Source organism: Sceloporus occidentalis, unplaced genomic scaffold (genome assembly GCF_023333645.1).
Source record: "Sceloporus occidentalis isolate IW3139 unplaced genomic scaffold, rSceOcc1.0.p SCAF_13, whole genome shotgun sequence".
In the NCBI taxonomy this organism is placed as follows: Eukaryota; Metazoa; Chordata; class Lepidosauria; order Squamata; family Phrynosomatidae; genus Sceloporus; species Sceloporus occidentalis.
In genome coordinates, this window is record NW_028316993.1 from 20,222,421 (window position 1) to 20,239,590 (window position 17,170).

General features: G+C 49.6%; 2 protein-coding genes across 7 annotated transcripts in view; one reads left to right on the forward strand and one right to left on the reverse strand.

Moving 5' to 3' along the window:
- The window catches only part of PHACTR4 (phosphatase and actin regulator 4), a 144,495-nt gene that overhangs the window by 81,101 nt on the left and 46,224 nt on the right, over positions 1 to 17,170 (forward strand). The window lies entirely within an intron of this gene.
- On the reverse strand, positions 831 to 4,131 carry LOC149305158 (uncharacterized). Its single transcript, XM_089479060.1, has 2 exons — positions 4,078 to 4,131; positions 831 to 1,796 (listed from the first exon to the last, which is right to left on the reverse strand). The coding sequence occupies exons 1-2, from the start codon at positions 4,129 to 4,131 to the stop codon at positions 831 to 833; spliced, it is 1,020 nt and encodes a 339-aa protein (XP_089335186.1).

Consider the following 17,170-nt stretch of genomic DNA (forward strand, 5'->3'; position numbering starts at 1 on the left):
CCCAGAGAGGCGGTCTAGAAGGATACCATGACTGATGGTATCAAAAGCTGCTGTGAGGTCCAGAAGAACCAACAGGGACACACTCCCTCTGTCCAGTTCCCTGCGTAGGTCATCCACCAAGGCGATTGAGGCTGTCTCTGTTCCATAGCCAGGTCTGAAACCAGATTGAAATAATCCGTTTCATCCAGAAACCCCTGGAGTTGGGAAGCCACCACATGTTCCAGAACCTTGCCCAGAAATGGTAGGTTAGACACTGGCCGATAGTTATTCATTATTGTGGGATCCAATGATGACTTTTTTAACAGAGGCCTCACAACAGCCTCCTTTACGCAGGATGGAATTCTGCCTTGTTGTAGGGAGGCATTGATTACTTCCTTTACCCACTCAGTCAGTCCCCCTCTGGCCTGTTTAATAAACCAAGAAGGACAAGGGTCCAAGACACATGTGGTGGCTCTTATCTTTCCAAGGATTCTGTCCACATCATCAGGCTGCACAAGTTGAAAAGTATCCATTAACACTGGACCGGTAGGAGCCAAGGTAACATCCACTGACATTGTATTAATTGTAGCATCCAATTTGGACCGAATCTGAGTGATTTTATCTGCAAAATGCTGAGCAAATTCTTCACAGCGAGCCTTTGAGTGGTCTGCATTTTCTACTTGAGGGTGAGTGTGTAAAAGACCCTTGACCACTCGGAACAGCTCTGCTGACCGGCTCCTTGCAGATGCAATGCTGGTAGCAAAAAATAATTTCTTTGCTGCCCGCATTGCCAAAGAGTAGGCTTTCAAATAGGATCTAGCCCGTATTCGATCAGATTCACTCCGAGTCTTTCACCAACGTCGCTCTAGTCTCCTTCTCATTCGCTTCATCAACATCAAATCCCTAGAGAACCAGGGGGCTGGTTTGGCTCCACTCCGTGAAAGGGGACGCTCAGGAGCGATTGTGTCCACCACTCTGGCCATTTCCCCATTCCAAAGGCTGGCTAGGGCTTCAACAGAATCGCCTGCCAAGGTGACAGGAAACTCCCCAAGAGCCCTCAGGAATCCATCTGGATCCATCAGCCTCCTGGGGCAGACTATCCTAATCGGTCCCCTACCCCTGCAGAGGTTCTGAGTCCCAGTAAGTCTAAACCTGACCAGATAATGACCTGTCCATGATAATGGAACTGTGGAGAGTTCCACCACACCAAGATCATCATCATCCCACCCAGCACAAAAAACAAGGTCCAGAGTGTGCCCAGCAGCATGAGTAGGGTCAGATACTACTTGGGATAGACCCATGGTTGTCATGGAGTCCATGAAGTCCTGAGCCACTCCTGAAAGGGAAGTCCCAGCATGGATGTTGAAGCCCCCTAGCACTAATAGACGTGGAGATTCCAATACCAACCCCGAGACCACTCCAATCAGTTCAGGAAGAGAGACTGTTGTGCAGCGGGGTGGGCGGTACACCAACAGAATCCCTATTCTGTCTCGGCTACCCAATTTTAAATAAACACATTCAAAACCCGTAGATTGTGTGAGGGGGCATCTGGTCAAGGGGATGGAATCACAATATACAACTGCAACTCCACCTCCTCGCCCTCCAGATCTCGCCTGATGTTGCACAGAGAAACCAGGTGGGCAAAGCTGAGATAGATTAACTCCTCCATCCTCATCTAACCAGGTCTCTGTTATACATGCCAGGTCAGCTTGTTCTTCCAGGATCAGGTCCTGAATGGCAGCTGTTTTACCATTCACTGACCTGGCATTGAGCAGCAGTAGCTTCAACCCAGGGAGACTGTCATCAAGGCTATAATACTATTTAGACTGGGATACACCTTGGGGACCACAAGCACCCTCTTGAGCTCCCCTCTTCCTTGGTGTTTTAATTGTCTCCTCTCTCCGTATCTACCTCTGCCTTGAATGACTCCAATGGCTGCTCCCTGACTCTGTATATCCCTTCCTCCCTCAGGAAAAAACATGCTTCCTATTGAATTGACAGGAACAGGAAAAGAAAAACAAACAAAAAAAGACAGGTAGCAAAATAAATCGAGATGTAGTGAGTCTCCTGTAGAAGTCCCAGCCTTATACCTCAGGCAGGCAAGGCAACTGTGCTGGATGAAACAGTGCCTGCTGAGTCAAGGCCCAGTCCTGAAAGAGCTCAGTCCAGAAAGGGAAGCAGAGGTCCAGGCAGCAGGAACAGAAGCTTCTTCTCCCAAGAGCCTCCAGATAGAACCTGTGGGTCTCTGTCTCTTCCTAGATGTTGTCTCCTTCCCAGATGTTATCAGGGAAGGCTTGCTCTTCTCTCTCTGTGTTACCACAAGGTATGAGGGATCTAATATAGATGTTGCTGGACAGGGAAGCGTCCCTGGAGAGAAGTGGCAGTTAGTTTCAGTGCCTCTTAGTCCCTTGGGGCTCAGATGTCGGCGTGGTGTCCCTCTTACTGGGTGACCCTGGAGAGAAATGGCAGTTGGTTTCAGTGCCTCTTAGTCCCTTGGGGCTCAGATGTCGGCATGGTCTCCCTCTTCCTGGCTTTTCTCTCCCTCAGAGTCAACAACAGTGGCAGTTGGAAGGGAGGGAGGTTGCCTCACCAGCAGCTGGGACCAGCAAGATGGCTCTTCTCTCCCTCAGAGTCCACAGCAGTGGCAGTTGGGAAGGAGGGAGGTTGCCTCACCAGCAGCTGGGATCAGCAAGATGGCTCTTCTCTCCCTCAGAGTCCACAGCAGTATATTTATATACTGTGTCTTCATCTTGTATATATATATATTTGCAAAGTGTTGTAAAATAGAATACCATCGTTCAATTTCAGATTTTTACCAAACCCCAGAGGTCTTATATTTTAAAAGTGGATTAATGTCTTCAATATCTCCAGTTTTAGCTATTTTATTGTATTAAGAGAAAAGTTTAGGAACTCTTAAAAATACACCTCCAAGAATCCCTCAGCCAGCATCCTCATTGTCCATGCGGACTGGGGGAATTGGGGAAATGTAGATCAAAAAGCTGTGATCAAGAGGTGTGGAAAATATACATTATATTGATTTTTAAAGCCAGTGCTAGTAACTACCCAAACTTTAATTGTGAGCCTGGCTTTCAAACTTTTCTGCAAAGTCTATAGTGAAATAGGGGGTGCAAATACATTAAGGTAACATGCAATCATGTTTTATTGGTATCTTCTATATCCTAATGGTGACTACGTCTTATTTATTAAATTGTGTCAGTAGATTTCGAAAGATGCAGGAGGGGTACGAGTCAGTGAAGAATTCTGACAGATTCTTAATGCATAATCTCATTGTCCAAAAAAGTGGGAAGTGTTTGGGTGGCACCTGTAGACAAATGTGATGTAATGGTTCTGATACTAGACCAGAATCTGGGAGAACCAGCTTCTAGTCCCCACTAAGCCATGAAGCTCATTTCATGTCCTTGCACAATCACTCTCTTTTAGCCTGATCTGCCTCTTGTGAGGATAAAGTGAGAATGTGGGGAGCTAGGTACCCCACCTTCAATTTATGATAGGTAAGGTATGTAGTAAACAGAAAAAGCAGTAGAAGCAGTATTCTTTGTGAATCATTCATATCTGAATAAAGCAGGCATCACACACAGCTCTGCTTGCATCACACACAGCCACTCTTACTCATTTGGGAGTTTTCACTTTATGAATGAAATATAGCCTATTCTTTGTCAGAAGAGGTATGCCACCTTGAGGATATGTGTAAAAAGAGTGGAAGTTTCTTTCATAATAAAAAGGCAAAAAGAGAAAAATGGGGGAGAGGCAAGTGCCTTTGGTAGCTTTGCAGTAGCCCATGAAGCTTGTGGAGATGCCATTGAACTACTGGATGGCATGAGTCAGGCCTACTGCGCTGCATTTTAGTGTAAATAGTATTCTAATTTCCACCATGGCACTACCTTTCCATGGTGGTAGGATTGCATTCCATGGGTGCAAGGTGTGCTGCTGCTAAAAGGAACTCCCATGTCAGACATGCTTTTACTGAGGAGCCAGACTAAATGTGCCAAGTAACTATTGAGCAGTATTAGTAGTGGAGGAGGATGTAACACTAGTGGAGGCTCTCTCAGAGGCAGTGGCACCATACCTAACACTTACTAATACTGTGTAGAAGGAAGCATGATAAACCACTTTCTGAGTGTCTTTTACCATGAAGATCCTATATGAGACAAACTAAAATGAAACAGGAGATAGTGCCAGAAGATGAGACTCCCAGGTTGGAAAGCACTGAGGAAGTAGAGCAGAGAACAACTACAAGTAGTGCGGTTGTTAGTGACTCAACTGGACTGAAGTCAAAAGGATGTTCAGCTGTTGACATGCTCAGGGGTGAAAGAAAAGTCCAACGCTGCACAACAAATTTTATAGGAACATGGAATGTGAGAAGCATGAGTCAGGAAAAGGTAGACATCATAAAACAAGAAATGGAACATATAAACATCACAGTAATGAGCTAAAATGGGCAGGAATTGGACATTTTGAGTCAGATAATTACATAGTGTTTTATTCAGGAAATGAAAAGGTAAGAAGAAATGGGGTGGCATTAACAGTGGGGAGAGATATAGCAAAAGCAGTCAGGGAATATAAAGCAAAGTCTGACTGAATAATATCAATATGGTGTCAGGGAAAATTCATCAATTTTGCCATAGTTTATGTTCGAACTATAGAGGCAGAAGTAGAAGAAACTAGTGGATTCTATGCTGTGTGATTTACCTATATGATTTTTAACATCTTTCCCTGATGAAGAAGCCAGTGAAGCTTTGAAAGCTTGCATGAAAGCTTGTATTTCGTGCATTTCAGTTCACCCCGTAAAGGTATCACTCTTTTGTGGAATTTGTATTTTATTATATAATCAGTGTAGAGAAACATAAACTGACAACAAAAAAGGTCAATTATTCCCATAAGACAGGGATCGGGAACCTAAGGCCCACGGGCCGGATCCGGCCCGGCAAGGCTTGGGACCGGCCCCAGCCCAGTCCTGCCGCCGATTGCCACCCCCGCTGCAGCTTGGGCACTCTTCCGGGCGCCCGCAGGAGCCTCACTGCCATCCTCCTCCTCCACCGCGCATGGCCGCGTGGAGGAAGAGGAGGGCAGCGAGGTCTGGGGCGGAGGAGGCGAAGGTGGAGACGGCGCCTCCTGTGTGCAGCCGCGCCACCTTCCCCACCTCCCCGCGGCCTCCAGCTTCCCTCTCAGCCTCCATGGAGGGCAGCCTCCGTGGAGGCCGAGAAGGAGCGCGCGGGGCCGCCAGCTTCCCTCTTGGCCTCTGTGGAGGCTGAGAAGGAGCGTGCGGGGCCAGGAAAGAGGGGAGGCCTCCAGCGCTGGCACCCCCCGCTGGCTCTTTCCCGGCCTCTGATGGGGCCTGGGCCCCTCAGGGGCTGGGAAAGAGGGGAGGACGCCAGCACTGATGCCCCCCGCCGGCTCTTTCCCAGCCTCTGCCTACCCCTGCCATAAGATCTGAGAAATCAAAGGGGAGTTTAAAACAAGAGTGAGGTGCTATATAATTGGCATTATTAAGAACAAATAAGGTGATGGAAATAATACACTGAAGAACTATATAAAGGAGATGAAAGGATGACAAACTCATTTTAAAAAGAACCATTGGAACAAGGACCACAATTCTAGAAAGTGAAGTGGAAGTTACACTTGGGAGAAATAAACAATCAGGAAAAGATGGCATGCCAATAGAACTCTTTCTAGTTACAGAGACAGAATCTACGCAAACTCTAAGTAAAATCTGATCAACAAATATGGAAACCAAACAATAGCCCAGAGAGTGGAAACACTGAATATACATTGCAGTCCTAAAAAAGGGAGACACCAGAGATTGCAGTAATCACAGGATCCTATGCAATCAAAATGATGTCAAAATTTTACAAAAGTGATCTTTACCACATATGGAGCAAGAAATGCCAGATGTCCAAGCTGGGTTCAGAAAAGCAAGAGGCAGTAGGAATCACATTGAAAACATAAATTAGATAATTGAAAGCACTGGATATCAGAAGAAAATCAATTTATGCTTTTTAGATTTTAGCAAAAACTGATCATGAAAAACTGTGGATCACTATTAAAGAAATAGGTGTGCTACAAAATTTGACTTGGGACGACTACTGAAGAAAGTTGAGGAAGAAAGTGCAAAGGCAGGACTATAGCTGAACATTAAGCAAGCAAAAATAACAATCAGATTTACTTAAAATATACAATGAAGACATTGAGATAGTCAAAGATTTCCTATACTTTGGCCCAGTCATTAAAATAGAGATTGCATTTAACAAATCAGACTAAGACTAGCTCTTAGAAGGGCATCTTTGAAGGAAGTAGATAAGATCTTCCAGTTTAAAGATTTGTCTTTGCATACCAAAGTCAGGACCATGCCACTGGAATTTTGATTTCTATGTATGGTTGTGAAAACTGGAAGCCCCAAGGACACCCCAATGGCGGCGGGGACTCTCAGAAAGGGGCCGCTCTGCCCCTTTCTGATTTGCGTCGCTGGTGCAGCCTTCACACTGCTGCGCCAGCAATGCAAACCAGGAAGGAGCTCCATTTTGGAGCTCCTTCCTGCTCTGCCGAAAGGGTGCACTAAGCGCCCTCGCGCAGCGCGACGACGTCACGTCCGCGCCGCCCCGTTTGGAGGCAGTGCGTTCGCGATGTCATCATGGTGGCCCCCGTGTGGAAGGGGCGCCGCCATTTTGTACGGATTCAGTCCGTACTAGGGTTAGGTGCGTCCGGAAGCGATGCCCCTTTTTAACCCTAGTACGGACTGAGTCCGTAGTTTAAGGCCCGTCTGTAATGGGCCTTAGACTAATTGGAGGTATGCTGTCTAAATGATGCATGCATCCTAAGTACTGGAGCGCAGCTTTGGCACAGCTCCTGGCCTAGAATCATAGAATAATAGAATTGAAAGAGACCGCAAGGGCCATCCAGTCGAACCCCCTGCCATGAAGGAAATCCAAATCAAAGCATCCCCGACAGATGGCCATCCAGCCTCTGTTTAAAGACCTCCAGGTGGGCAGACCTAGAATACTGTATCCAGTTCTGGGCACCACAATTTAAAAAGGATGTGGAGAAACTGGAGCATGTCCAAAGGAGAGCGACTAAAATGGTGAAGGGTCTGGAAGCCATGTCCTATGAGGAACGACTTAGGGAGCTGGGTGTGTTTAGCCTGGAGAAAAGAAAGTAAAGAGGTGATATGATAGCCCTGTTTAAATATTTGAAGGGATGTCATATTGAGGAGGGAGCAAGCTTGTTTTCTACTGCTCCAGAGACTAGGACCCGGAACAATGGATGCAAGCTACAGCAAAAGAGATTCCACTTCAACCTTAGGAAGAACTTCCTGACAGTAAGGGCTGTCTGACAGTGGAACACACTCCCTCAGAGTGTAGTCGAATCTCCCTCCTTGGAGGTCTTTAAACAGAGGCTGGATGGCCATCTGTCGGGAATGCTTTGATTTGGATTTCCTGCATGACAGAATGGGGTTGGACTGGATGGCCCTTGCGGTCTCTTCCAACTCTATGATTCTATGATTCTAGGCCAGAAGCTGTGCCAAAGCTGCGCTCCAGTCCTTAGGATGCATGCATCATTTAGACAGCATACCTCCAATTAGTCTAAGATTTGCTCATAGACTCGTTGATTTGCCTTTTTAGTAATCCAGGGTATTCACAGAACTCTCCTCCAGCACCACATTTCAAATGAGTTGATTTCTCCCCCATCATCTTTCTTCACTGTCCAGTTTTCACAACCATACATAGAAATCAAAATTCCAGTGGCATGGATGGTCCTGACTTTGGTATGCAAAGACACATCTTTAAGATGCATCTGTCATTTAAACAGCATACCTCCAAAGTGACCTGAAGCAGTTTTATTTTGGCCTTTCTGTTCAGGCCCTAAGTTTGAACTATCCCTAGAAGACAAGAGGACTAAACAGACAATGTTATAATTTGTACATATCATGAGAAGACAGGACTCACTAGAAAAGGCAATGAAGGTAGAGGGCAGTAGGAAAAGGGGGAAACCACATTGTAAGTGGATAGACTCAGTCAAGGAAACCACAGCCCTGAATTTGCAAGACCTGAGCAGACTGTTGATAAAAGGGTAACTTGAGCTCTCTCAAGCACTGTTGTTATGTGCCTTCAAGTAATTTCCAACTTAATGTGAACCTTTCATGAAGTTTCTTGCAAGATTTGCTCAGAGGGGGTTTACCATGGCCTTCCTCTTGGGCTGGAGAGTGTGACTTGCCCAAGATCACCCAGTGGGATTGCAGGACATCTATCTCACACAAATACAAAGGAGAGAGAGGAAGGAGTAGGAAAAATGTGGCAGCACCTTTACTGCATCAGAAGAAATTAGCTTCTTTCTAATGAAAGCAAAAATAAAAACCAGTTAGTCTTCAATGAGCTGCCAGATTTCTTTTCTTTTCTGCCCCCCTTCCCCTTCCTTCCTTCTTTTTATGCTACAGGAGGCATGGCCTCTTTGAAAACTAACACAAATACAAACTTTATGTTTTACTGACCTGAAATAAGATTGCAGAGAGAAGCAGCTGAAATTATCTAACCTATCAGAAAGGCTACACTATTTTGTTTTCCTTCCTGTTCTAAAAGAAAAGAAAGTTTTCTGAGCCAAGAGTAACAATCTCAGGAAAGCCACACAATAACACTCTCCTACTCCACCTAATGCTCTGGCACTCTCCAAACTTTTTCAAAATGGGTAAGGGAGGGGGGGGAAACAGTAGAGAGGACAAAACTGATTGGTTAGAAAGCATGACTGCAATTAAAGGACCCCAAAATGTCTTCTATGCAACAAATGGAAGGTAAACATTTTAAAAAATGGACCAGAATTTGCCACTTTTGGCAGTCTTTGCAGCTATTGGACTGTTTCATTGTAATAAATGGGAAAAGGGACAAAGTCCTGAAAGCCTGAACTTGGCAATGTTCATATTCCCACAATATTGCCATGGCAGTGGCTGTGTTAGATGTGGAGTTTGTCAGTTGTAATTAAAAACAAACAAATTAGTTTTCTAGTTCTGTACCTTGGACAGGGCATCCAACAAAGTCCTCAAAGAATAGGCAGGTTCAACCACCCAGATCCAAAGTTGTAGACCAGAAGAAAGGAGCATCTGGCAAGTCTCATTTCCATGCTAACTGTGGCTTCTGGGAGTTTAAAGTCCAAAGCATCTGGAAGGCTAAAGCTTCCTCATCCCTGCCTTATATTCAGATAACATAACCTTTAACATTCACCTCTTCTCACCATCTCCCTTCTTCTCCTCACAGTCATGCATTTTCCCAGTAGTCCTGCTTCCATTTCTTCATTACCATGAGGTGGTATCATCTAGGAACACCTGGAGCAGAGCCTTCATGTTTAAAGCACCATTTCTGTAGAATGTTATCAGCTAGAAGAACTGGGTCACTCTTAGTTATATGATTTCAGACTCTCTGGGTTCTGAAAGTGGTTTTGCTTTTTCTCTATAGCATTGTGAATTCCATTTTTACAATAAGAATCTGAAAGGCAGAGGAACCATGCATGTTTTGGTAAATAAACAAGGATATTGAAGGACCCTAGCTGTTATGAGTTTCTTGAGAGACCAGCTCCATTTTAAAAAAAAAAAAAATCTGGAGATAAAAGAGCCTGAATCTCCTGAAAAATTGTTCTGCTATTATTTCTCCATACTGTCGCATTTGTTGTTTTATTATTATTATTAGTCTTCAAGTAACTTCTGACTTACGGTGATCCTAAGGTGAAACAATGATAGGGTTTTCTTGGCAAGTTTTTTTCAGAGGCGGTTTGCCATTGCCATCACTATCTTCTGAGGTTGAGAGAGTATGACTTGCCAGGTTACCAGGTGAGTGTTATGACTGAGCCAGGATTCAAATACTGGCCTTCCAATATCCTAGTCCAGTACTCAAGCCATTGTCACCCTTAGCACATTGTAAAATCATACTCAAATGGAGTCCCAAGCTCGAAGCTTGTTGAATCGACTGTTTTGTACAGTGCTGAGATTTCTAAAGGACTTGAGGAAGGACACTTTGTTTCTTCTTCGTGGTCTCTGCGAATCATACAAATGGGTTTCACTGCGCCTGCGCAGTGCTGTTCGGAACCTACTGGAATCACTGGGCAGAGTTTACTCTGCAACATATTGAAACTTTTTGGCGGTAACTCCGCCCACCCGTTATAAGGCCCCTGCCTTCCCGCTCTTTTCCCCAGTTCCTTTTTTCCGCCGCGCTAGCTGCTTCAGAGGAACCTTCGCTTGCTTTTGCTTGCTTGGAATCACTTTCGTTTTTGACCTCGGACTGTATCTTGACCATTCTTTGTCTCCCGCCCCTGGTAACTTTGCTGTTGACCTCGTTTTCGGATCTCCATCGACTTGGCGACTTTGAAATGCCTGCGGCTTTCAAGAAGTGCGACATTTGCAAGGGCAAGATGCCCGTTCAGGACCCGCACTCCACCTGCCTGCTTTGCCTTGGTCCAAGCCACGACCCCAAGGCCTGCGCACTCTGCAGATCCCTCTCTTCCCAGGCCCGGAAAAACCGTGAGTCCCGGCTTACTTCGGCGATTGCCCTGGGGAAATTGCAAGAAAGGGGTCCGCGGTCTTCTTCTGTCCCCGCCTCTGCCGCCCCCCGCTTCATCTTCTCGGGCAAGTGTCTCCAGCGTGGGATCGGGGAGAGCCGCCGTCCCCAGCGTGGTGTGTGTCCCGGCCGGGACTCCTTCCACCACCTCCGATGTGGCCCGTGGCTCCAAACCGCCCAGTGCCACCGACAAACCCTCCAAGCGCCCCCATAAGCCATCGGGGACTGAGGGTACCGAACGGGCCTCCAAGCCAAAGGAGGGATCGGAGGGCCCCCGTTCCAAGGAGGCTCCCAAACCGGAGGTCCATCTCGCCTCGCCTTCGTCCTCCAAGGCATCCAAGGGACCACGGCATGCGATGCCTAGCGAGCATACCGAACCGGTTCAAGGAACAAGGTCCCCGAGGCCTTCATCATCGACACCGACTGCTGTCCTCCTGGACCTCCCGGACAACCCGTTCTTCCCATCGGAGGAGACTCCCAAGCCTGGAAAGAAGAGGCACCATGACAAGGCTGACCGTGATCCGGCCCCTAAAAAGGCCAAGCCCTCCAGGGATCGGCCCACCACCGACCCACCGAGGGCAAAGGACAAGGAGCGCTCCCACTCCAGACAGGCCCGCGCCTCCGCCTTGCCAGCTCCATACCAGGAGCCGACGCTGGTAGACCAGGGGACCCCGGTTACATCCCTGCCTCCCCCGGCCTTGGACTTCATCCACGGGACGGATGACGCCCCTCGCTCTCCTGATCATCGGTCTCCTTCCCATCCGGCGACCGATGATGAAGGTCACTTGGCCCACATACAGGGGATCCCGGACCTCTTCTATGACGTGCAGTCGCGCCGCTACTACATGTCGGTGCCGGAGGACAGAGCCCTGAGGGAGTTCACCAGGCTGAACCCCCACCCCGTAGACCGAGCCGACCCGGCCAGATCGGTTCCCACCGTGTCGGTCTACGAGAGGTCATCATCGCCATCCCGTAGACGCGAAAGGTCGCCGTCTCCACTCCGTACTCGTGAGAGGTCGCCGTCCTCATCCCGCAGACGCTCCCGATCGTCAGTGGACTTCGCCCGCCCGAGATCCCAGGTCAGGGTGACGGACCCCCTCTCCTCCGACCTGGATTCTGAAGACGAACCGCTGCCACCTTCGGAGGCACCCTCGGACGAGGATGTCCTCTCGGGTTCGGCCTCCCCTCAGAGGATGCACAACCCAGGGCCGTCTTCGCCGTCGGACGACGTCAGGGCCTTCACAGAGCACGTGGTCAGGATGTCACGGGCCCTTGACATCGAGCTCGCAGCCGCGGGGGACGACGCAGAGGACCCGGTAGAGCGTAGGGTGCATGGACGGGTCCCCACTCCACCATGCCTTCCTCTCCTTCCCTCTCTCCAGACCATCGTCAAAAGGTCCTGGGATGCTCCGGCCGCCCTATCGGCACCCTCCCGCAAGGTCCAATCCCTCTATAGGGTCGCCCCGGCGAGTTGCTCCTGGTTGGCAGAACACCCCAGACCAAACTCGGCCATTGTGGAGGGAGCCCAGCACAGCTTCGTTCCGAAGCAGGCTACTTCCCCTGTCGATAAAGAGGCAAAGAAAATTGATGGACTGGCAAAAAAGGCTTACTCGGCTTCGGCTCTTGGGGTCAAGGCCGCCAACTACACCGCCTGCATGGGGGCCTACATCCAAACCCTCATGGAACGGATCTCTCCCATGGTTCCGGACGTCCCAGATGACATCCAGAGGCAGCTGGTGGAGATCAGAGACGAGGCGCACTCCATCGGAAGCTGGCTAATCACCACTTCCAGGAACATGGCGGACTGCTCCGGGAGGTCCATGTCAGCTGCCATGGCTCTTCGGCGCCACGCGTGGCTCAGGGCCTCCGACCTCAACCCGACGGTTAGAGCGGCCATTGAGGACATGCCGCTCGATGGGACCGGCCTCTTCCACGCCGAGACCGACGACCGCCTGAACCGCAAGTTCAGGATGAAGGCGGCGGCGAAGAAGCACGGCATGTCCTCAGCACCGGCTTCTCCGTTCCGGAAGCGACAGCGCCCGTGGCAGCCGCAAGGTCAGTCACAAGGGACCTTCTCCCGGGACCGACAGCCCCAGCACCAAGGCTCTCAGAGACAGCGCTTCCCTTCGCAGTCTTCCTCCTCCTCTGGCCGTCGCACCTTCCCGCCTCGGTACCGCAAGTCCCGCCGGCAGGATACCGACCAGAGGAAGAAGAGAGCCTGAAGGGACGCAGCGCGCTTCGTCTCCCCTTCACCCCTCTTCTTTTTGGACATCTTGAGGCCCTATGTTAACGCCTGGGCTTCTATAACATCGGACTCGTGGGTTCTTAACATCGTCCGTAGGGGTTATGCCCTCGAGTTCCAAGAGCTCCCTCCAACTGGAGCCTTCATGTCCACTCCCCCCTCGGACACCCTTCTCGACGAAGTGCGCACCTTGCTTTGTAAGGGGGCAATCTCCCCTTTGCCGCCCGACCAACATCCTCGGGCCTTTTTCTCCAGGTACTTCACCGTACCTAAAGCAGATGGTGGCGTTAGGCCCATCCTGGACTTGAGACAAGTGAACTTCTTTTTGAACTACCGTCGCTTCCGAATGGTAACCTTGGCCTCCATTCTGCCTCTCCTCCACCAGGGCCTGTGGTTCGCGACTGTCGACCTGAAGGACGCCTATTTCCACATCGGGATCCGAGAATCCCACCGGAGATTCCTCGCCTTCGCTGTCGGCTCCGACTCGTACCACTACAACGTGCTCCCGTTCGGCTTGGCCACGGCCCCACGAGTCTTCACGAAGTGCATGGCACCGGTGGTGGCATACCTTCATCAGAAGGGCTTCTTGGTTTTTCCCTACCTGGACGACTGGCTGTTTGCAGCCGAATCCCAGGAAGAGCTACACGAGGCAGTCTCATTCGCCTTGCACCTCTTCGATTCCCTCGGGCTGGTGGTCAACAAGGAAAAGTCCCACTTCACACCGACCAGACAGGTCAAGTTCATCGGGGCCATCCTCGACTCCGACAACTGCCTAGCCTTCCTTCCTCCGGACCGGTTTCAGGCCCTGGCTACGTCCCTCAGGCCGTGCATCTCACACAGAAGGATAAGAGCCAGAGACGTCCAAGTCGCCCTGGGCCACATGGCATCGACGACATTCGTCACCCCCTGGGCGAGACTGCGTCTTCGTCCTCTCCAATCCTGGTTCCTCTCCGTCTTCTTTCCGTTGGAGGACCCACCTTCAAAGTGGCTCACGGTACCCAGACCTATAGCCGCTTCCCTCAGATGGTGGCTAGACGGCTCCAACGTCTGCGCCGGGATGCCTTTCCATCAGCCCCAGACACAGCTGACGCTGACAACCGATGCATCCCTGGAGGGATGGGGCGCCCACCTGCTCGACCTTGTCGTCAAGGACAGGTGGTCCGCACAAGACAAGCTCCTCCACATCAACGCTTTGGAGATGCTCGCAGTGGAGAAGGCTTTGAGGGCATTCGAGTTTGCTGTCTCAGGAAGAGTGGTCCTCCTGAGGACGGACAACACCACCGTGATGTACTACATCAACAAGCAAGGTGGTACCAGGTCCAGGACCCTGCTCGACCTCACGCTCCGCATCTGGGATTGGTGCATCCAAAGACGTGTCCTCCTCCAGGCGATTCACCTTCCCGGAGAAGACAACGAGCTGGCAGACCGCCTCAGCAGATCTCCATCGGTGTGCCACGAGTGGAGGCTCCATCCCGAGACGGTCCGCGACCTCTTCGATCGGTGGGGAACCCCCCGGATCGACCTCTTCGCGACCAGCTGGAACAGCCACTGTCCCCAGTTCTGCTCCAGGAAGCGATTCGACGGATCCCTTGGAGACGCATTCGCTTTCCTTTGGACGGGGGAGCTCCTCTACGCCTTCCCTCCGTTCCCTCTTATCGTCAGGGTGGTGTCCAAAATGACAACGGACCGCTCGCAGGCGATCCTGATCACCCCGTGGTGGCCGAGACAACCGTGGTTCGCATCCCTTCTCCACCTCTCCGGGAGATGCTTCCTCCACCTCGACCCCCGTCCGGACCTGCTGTCGATCCAGGACGGACAAATTCTCCACCCGGACATCGAGAGCCTGCCGCTGGTGGCCTGGAAGATCCGGCCCTGACCGCCTTGCCTGAATCGGTTAGGACGGTGATCCTGGCTGCCAGAAAACCTTCCACCCAGCGTTCTTATGCCCTGAAATGGAGGAGATTTTGCCTCTTCCTTGACCAGAAGGGCTTGTCTCCTGCACAAGTTTCCACTCCAGTGGTGCTGGAGTTTTTGATGGCGCTTTTGGAGGAAGGGCTGTCCCTCACATCCATCAAAGGCTACCTTTCTGCCATTTGTGCTAAATATCAGTTCGGGGGGAGGGTGTCTTTCTTTAAGGATCCCTTGGTGAAGGGCTTTCTGAAGGGTTGTGCCAACCTATATCCTCCTGTGTCGGTACCAACACCGGCTTGGAGTTTGGAGTCAGTACTGTCCGCTCTCCAATCCAAGCCCTTTGAACCCATGGCCACAGCGGACTTGAGACTGTTGACTTGGAAAACCGCTTTCCTTGTGGCCATCACCTCTGCCCGTCGTGCGGGCGAACTCTGTGCCTTACGGAGGGACCAACCATTCCTGAGGTTCCACAAGGACAAGGTGGTCCTCCGTATGGACATCACCTTCTTGCCAAAGGTGGTGTCTGCTTTCCACATGTGCCAGGACATTGTGTTGCCCACTCTAGCATCCGATCCGACGTCGGATGAGGAGCGACGCCTGCACTCCCTTGATGTCAGGAGGGCGCTGGCGTTTTACCTGGACAGAACTGCTGCCTCCAGCCGGTCCGAGAGACTTTTTCAATGCTACTCGGAACCGAAGAAGGGGTTGCCCGTGTCTACGCAGAGGTTCTCCAAATGGGTGGCTAGTACCATCCACCTCTGCTATGAACTGCTGGGCAAACCTCTCCCTGGCAGGGTTCGGTCACATTCCACAAGAGCTGTGGCGGCATCCTCAGCATTCCTGTCTGGGATTCCTTTGGAGGATGTCTGTAAGGCTGCTGTCTGGTCCCAACCCCTCACCTTTATTAAGCATTACAGGTTGGACACCAGGGCCATCCGAGACGCAGCTTTCGGGAGGGCTGTGTTGGTCTCAGGGTTGCATTGATTGCACTACTGATATATTTGTGTTATACAGTTTACACTGTTTATACTGTTGAATGTTGATTTGCACAAGTCTTATGGGATCGGTCTTGCATGACCTCTGTTCCCTTCTCAGGTTCAGCAAACTCATTGCTATTTTATCTGTGCATGAACAAAAGACTGACTCTTTATGGTTCAGGGTGTTTATTTGTAATAAATAGACCTTTGGTTTACCATAGCTTTGGTCTCAGGACACTCCCTCCGCCACATACCTAAGCTTGTCAGTCTAAACCCATTTGTATGATTCGCAGAGACCACGAAGAAGGACAGGTTGCTTACCTGTAACAGTATTTCTTCGAGTGGTCATCTGCGAATACATACAAATCCCACCCGTCCGTCCCCTCAGTGTCCTGCTCTCATTGGCTCTCTTCCTTCACCTGCTTGGCGGAAAAATTGCGGAACTGGGGAAAAGAGCGGGAAGGCAGGGGCCTTATAACGGGTGGGCGGAGTTACCGCCAAAAAGTTTCAATATGTTGCAGAGTAAACTCTGCCCAGTGATTCCAGTAGGTTCCGAACAGCACTGCGCAGGCGCAGTGAAACCCATTTGTATGTATTCGCAGATGACCACTCGAAGAAATACTGTTACAGGTAAGCAACCTGTCCGTGTCATACAAGGCGCACACACTTCTACAAGCAGGTGGATGGCCTCAACATATTGAAGTTCTTTATGTAGACACTTCAGTAGACCATGGGAACGTTGCTTTTTTAGACTAGGACTCCCCAGATTCTCACCATTGGTCATGATGGCTGGAAAACTACATCTGCTAAGCCCTGCATAGGATTCTACCCCAGTTTTTAAAAACAAATAAAATGATGAAGGCACATTTGAAACAACCAAGGTGGACCACAACTGAATACATATTCCAAGAGACAAGAATGCAGCATGCAGCATATAAAAACCTGGGCAGATATGTCCACAATAACATTAAAACTTTGGAACAAGTAATACAAGGAAGGGTAGTATCAGGAAGTCAGATGATACTGTATATCTTTGGCTAATTTCCATCAGTAATACTTCTCCCAGCATTTCAGATCTAGAAAACTATGCATCAGGAATTAGATCAGTGTTACAAAGCTGGAATTGTGATGAGCATGAATAAAGCAGGCAGACAGGATAATTAGTCTTGCTATCTATTTGACCCCCAAACTGTAGCAATGTACAGTGGGCCCTCAGTATCTGCTGGAGTTTGGTTCCAGGACCTCTCTTGGATACCAAAATCCGTGGATGCTCAAGTCCCATTAAATACAGTGGCATAGTGAAATGGTGTCCCTTCTATAAAATGGAAAAATCAAGGTCTGCTTATTGGAATTTAAATATTTTAAAAATATTTTCAAGCCATGGATGCTTGAATCTATGGATAAGGAATCTGTAGATACAGAGGGCTGACTGTACAGCAGATTTGTTTTTATACTGAACTTCTCTTTGTTTTGGAGCATCCCACACAAGGAAACCTCACTGCAGAGAA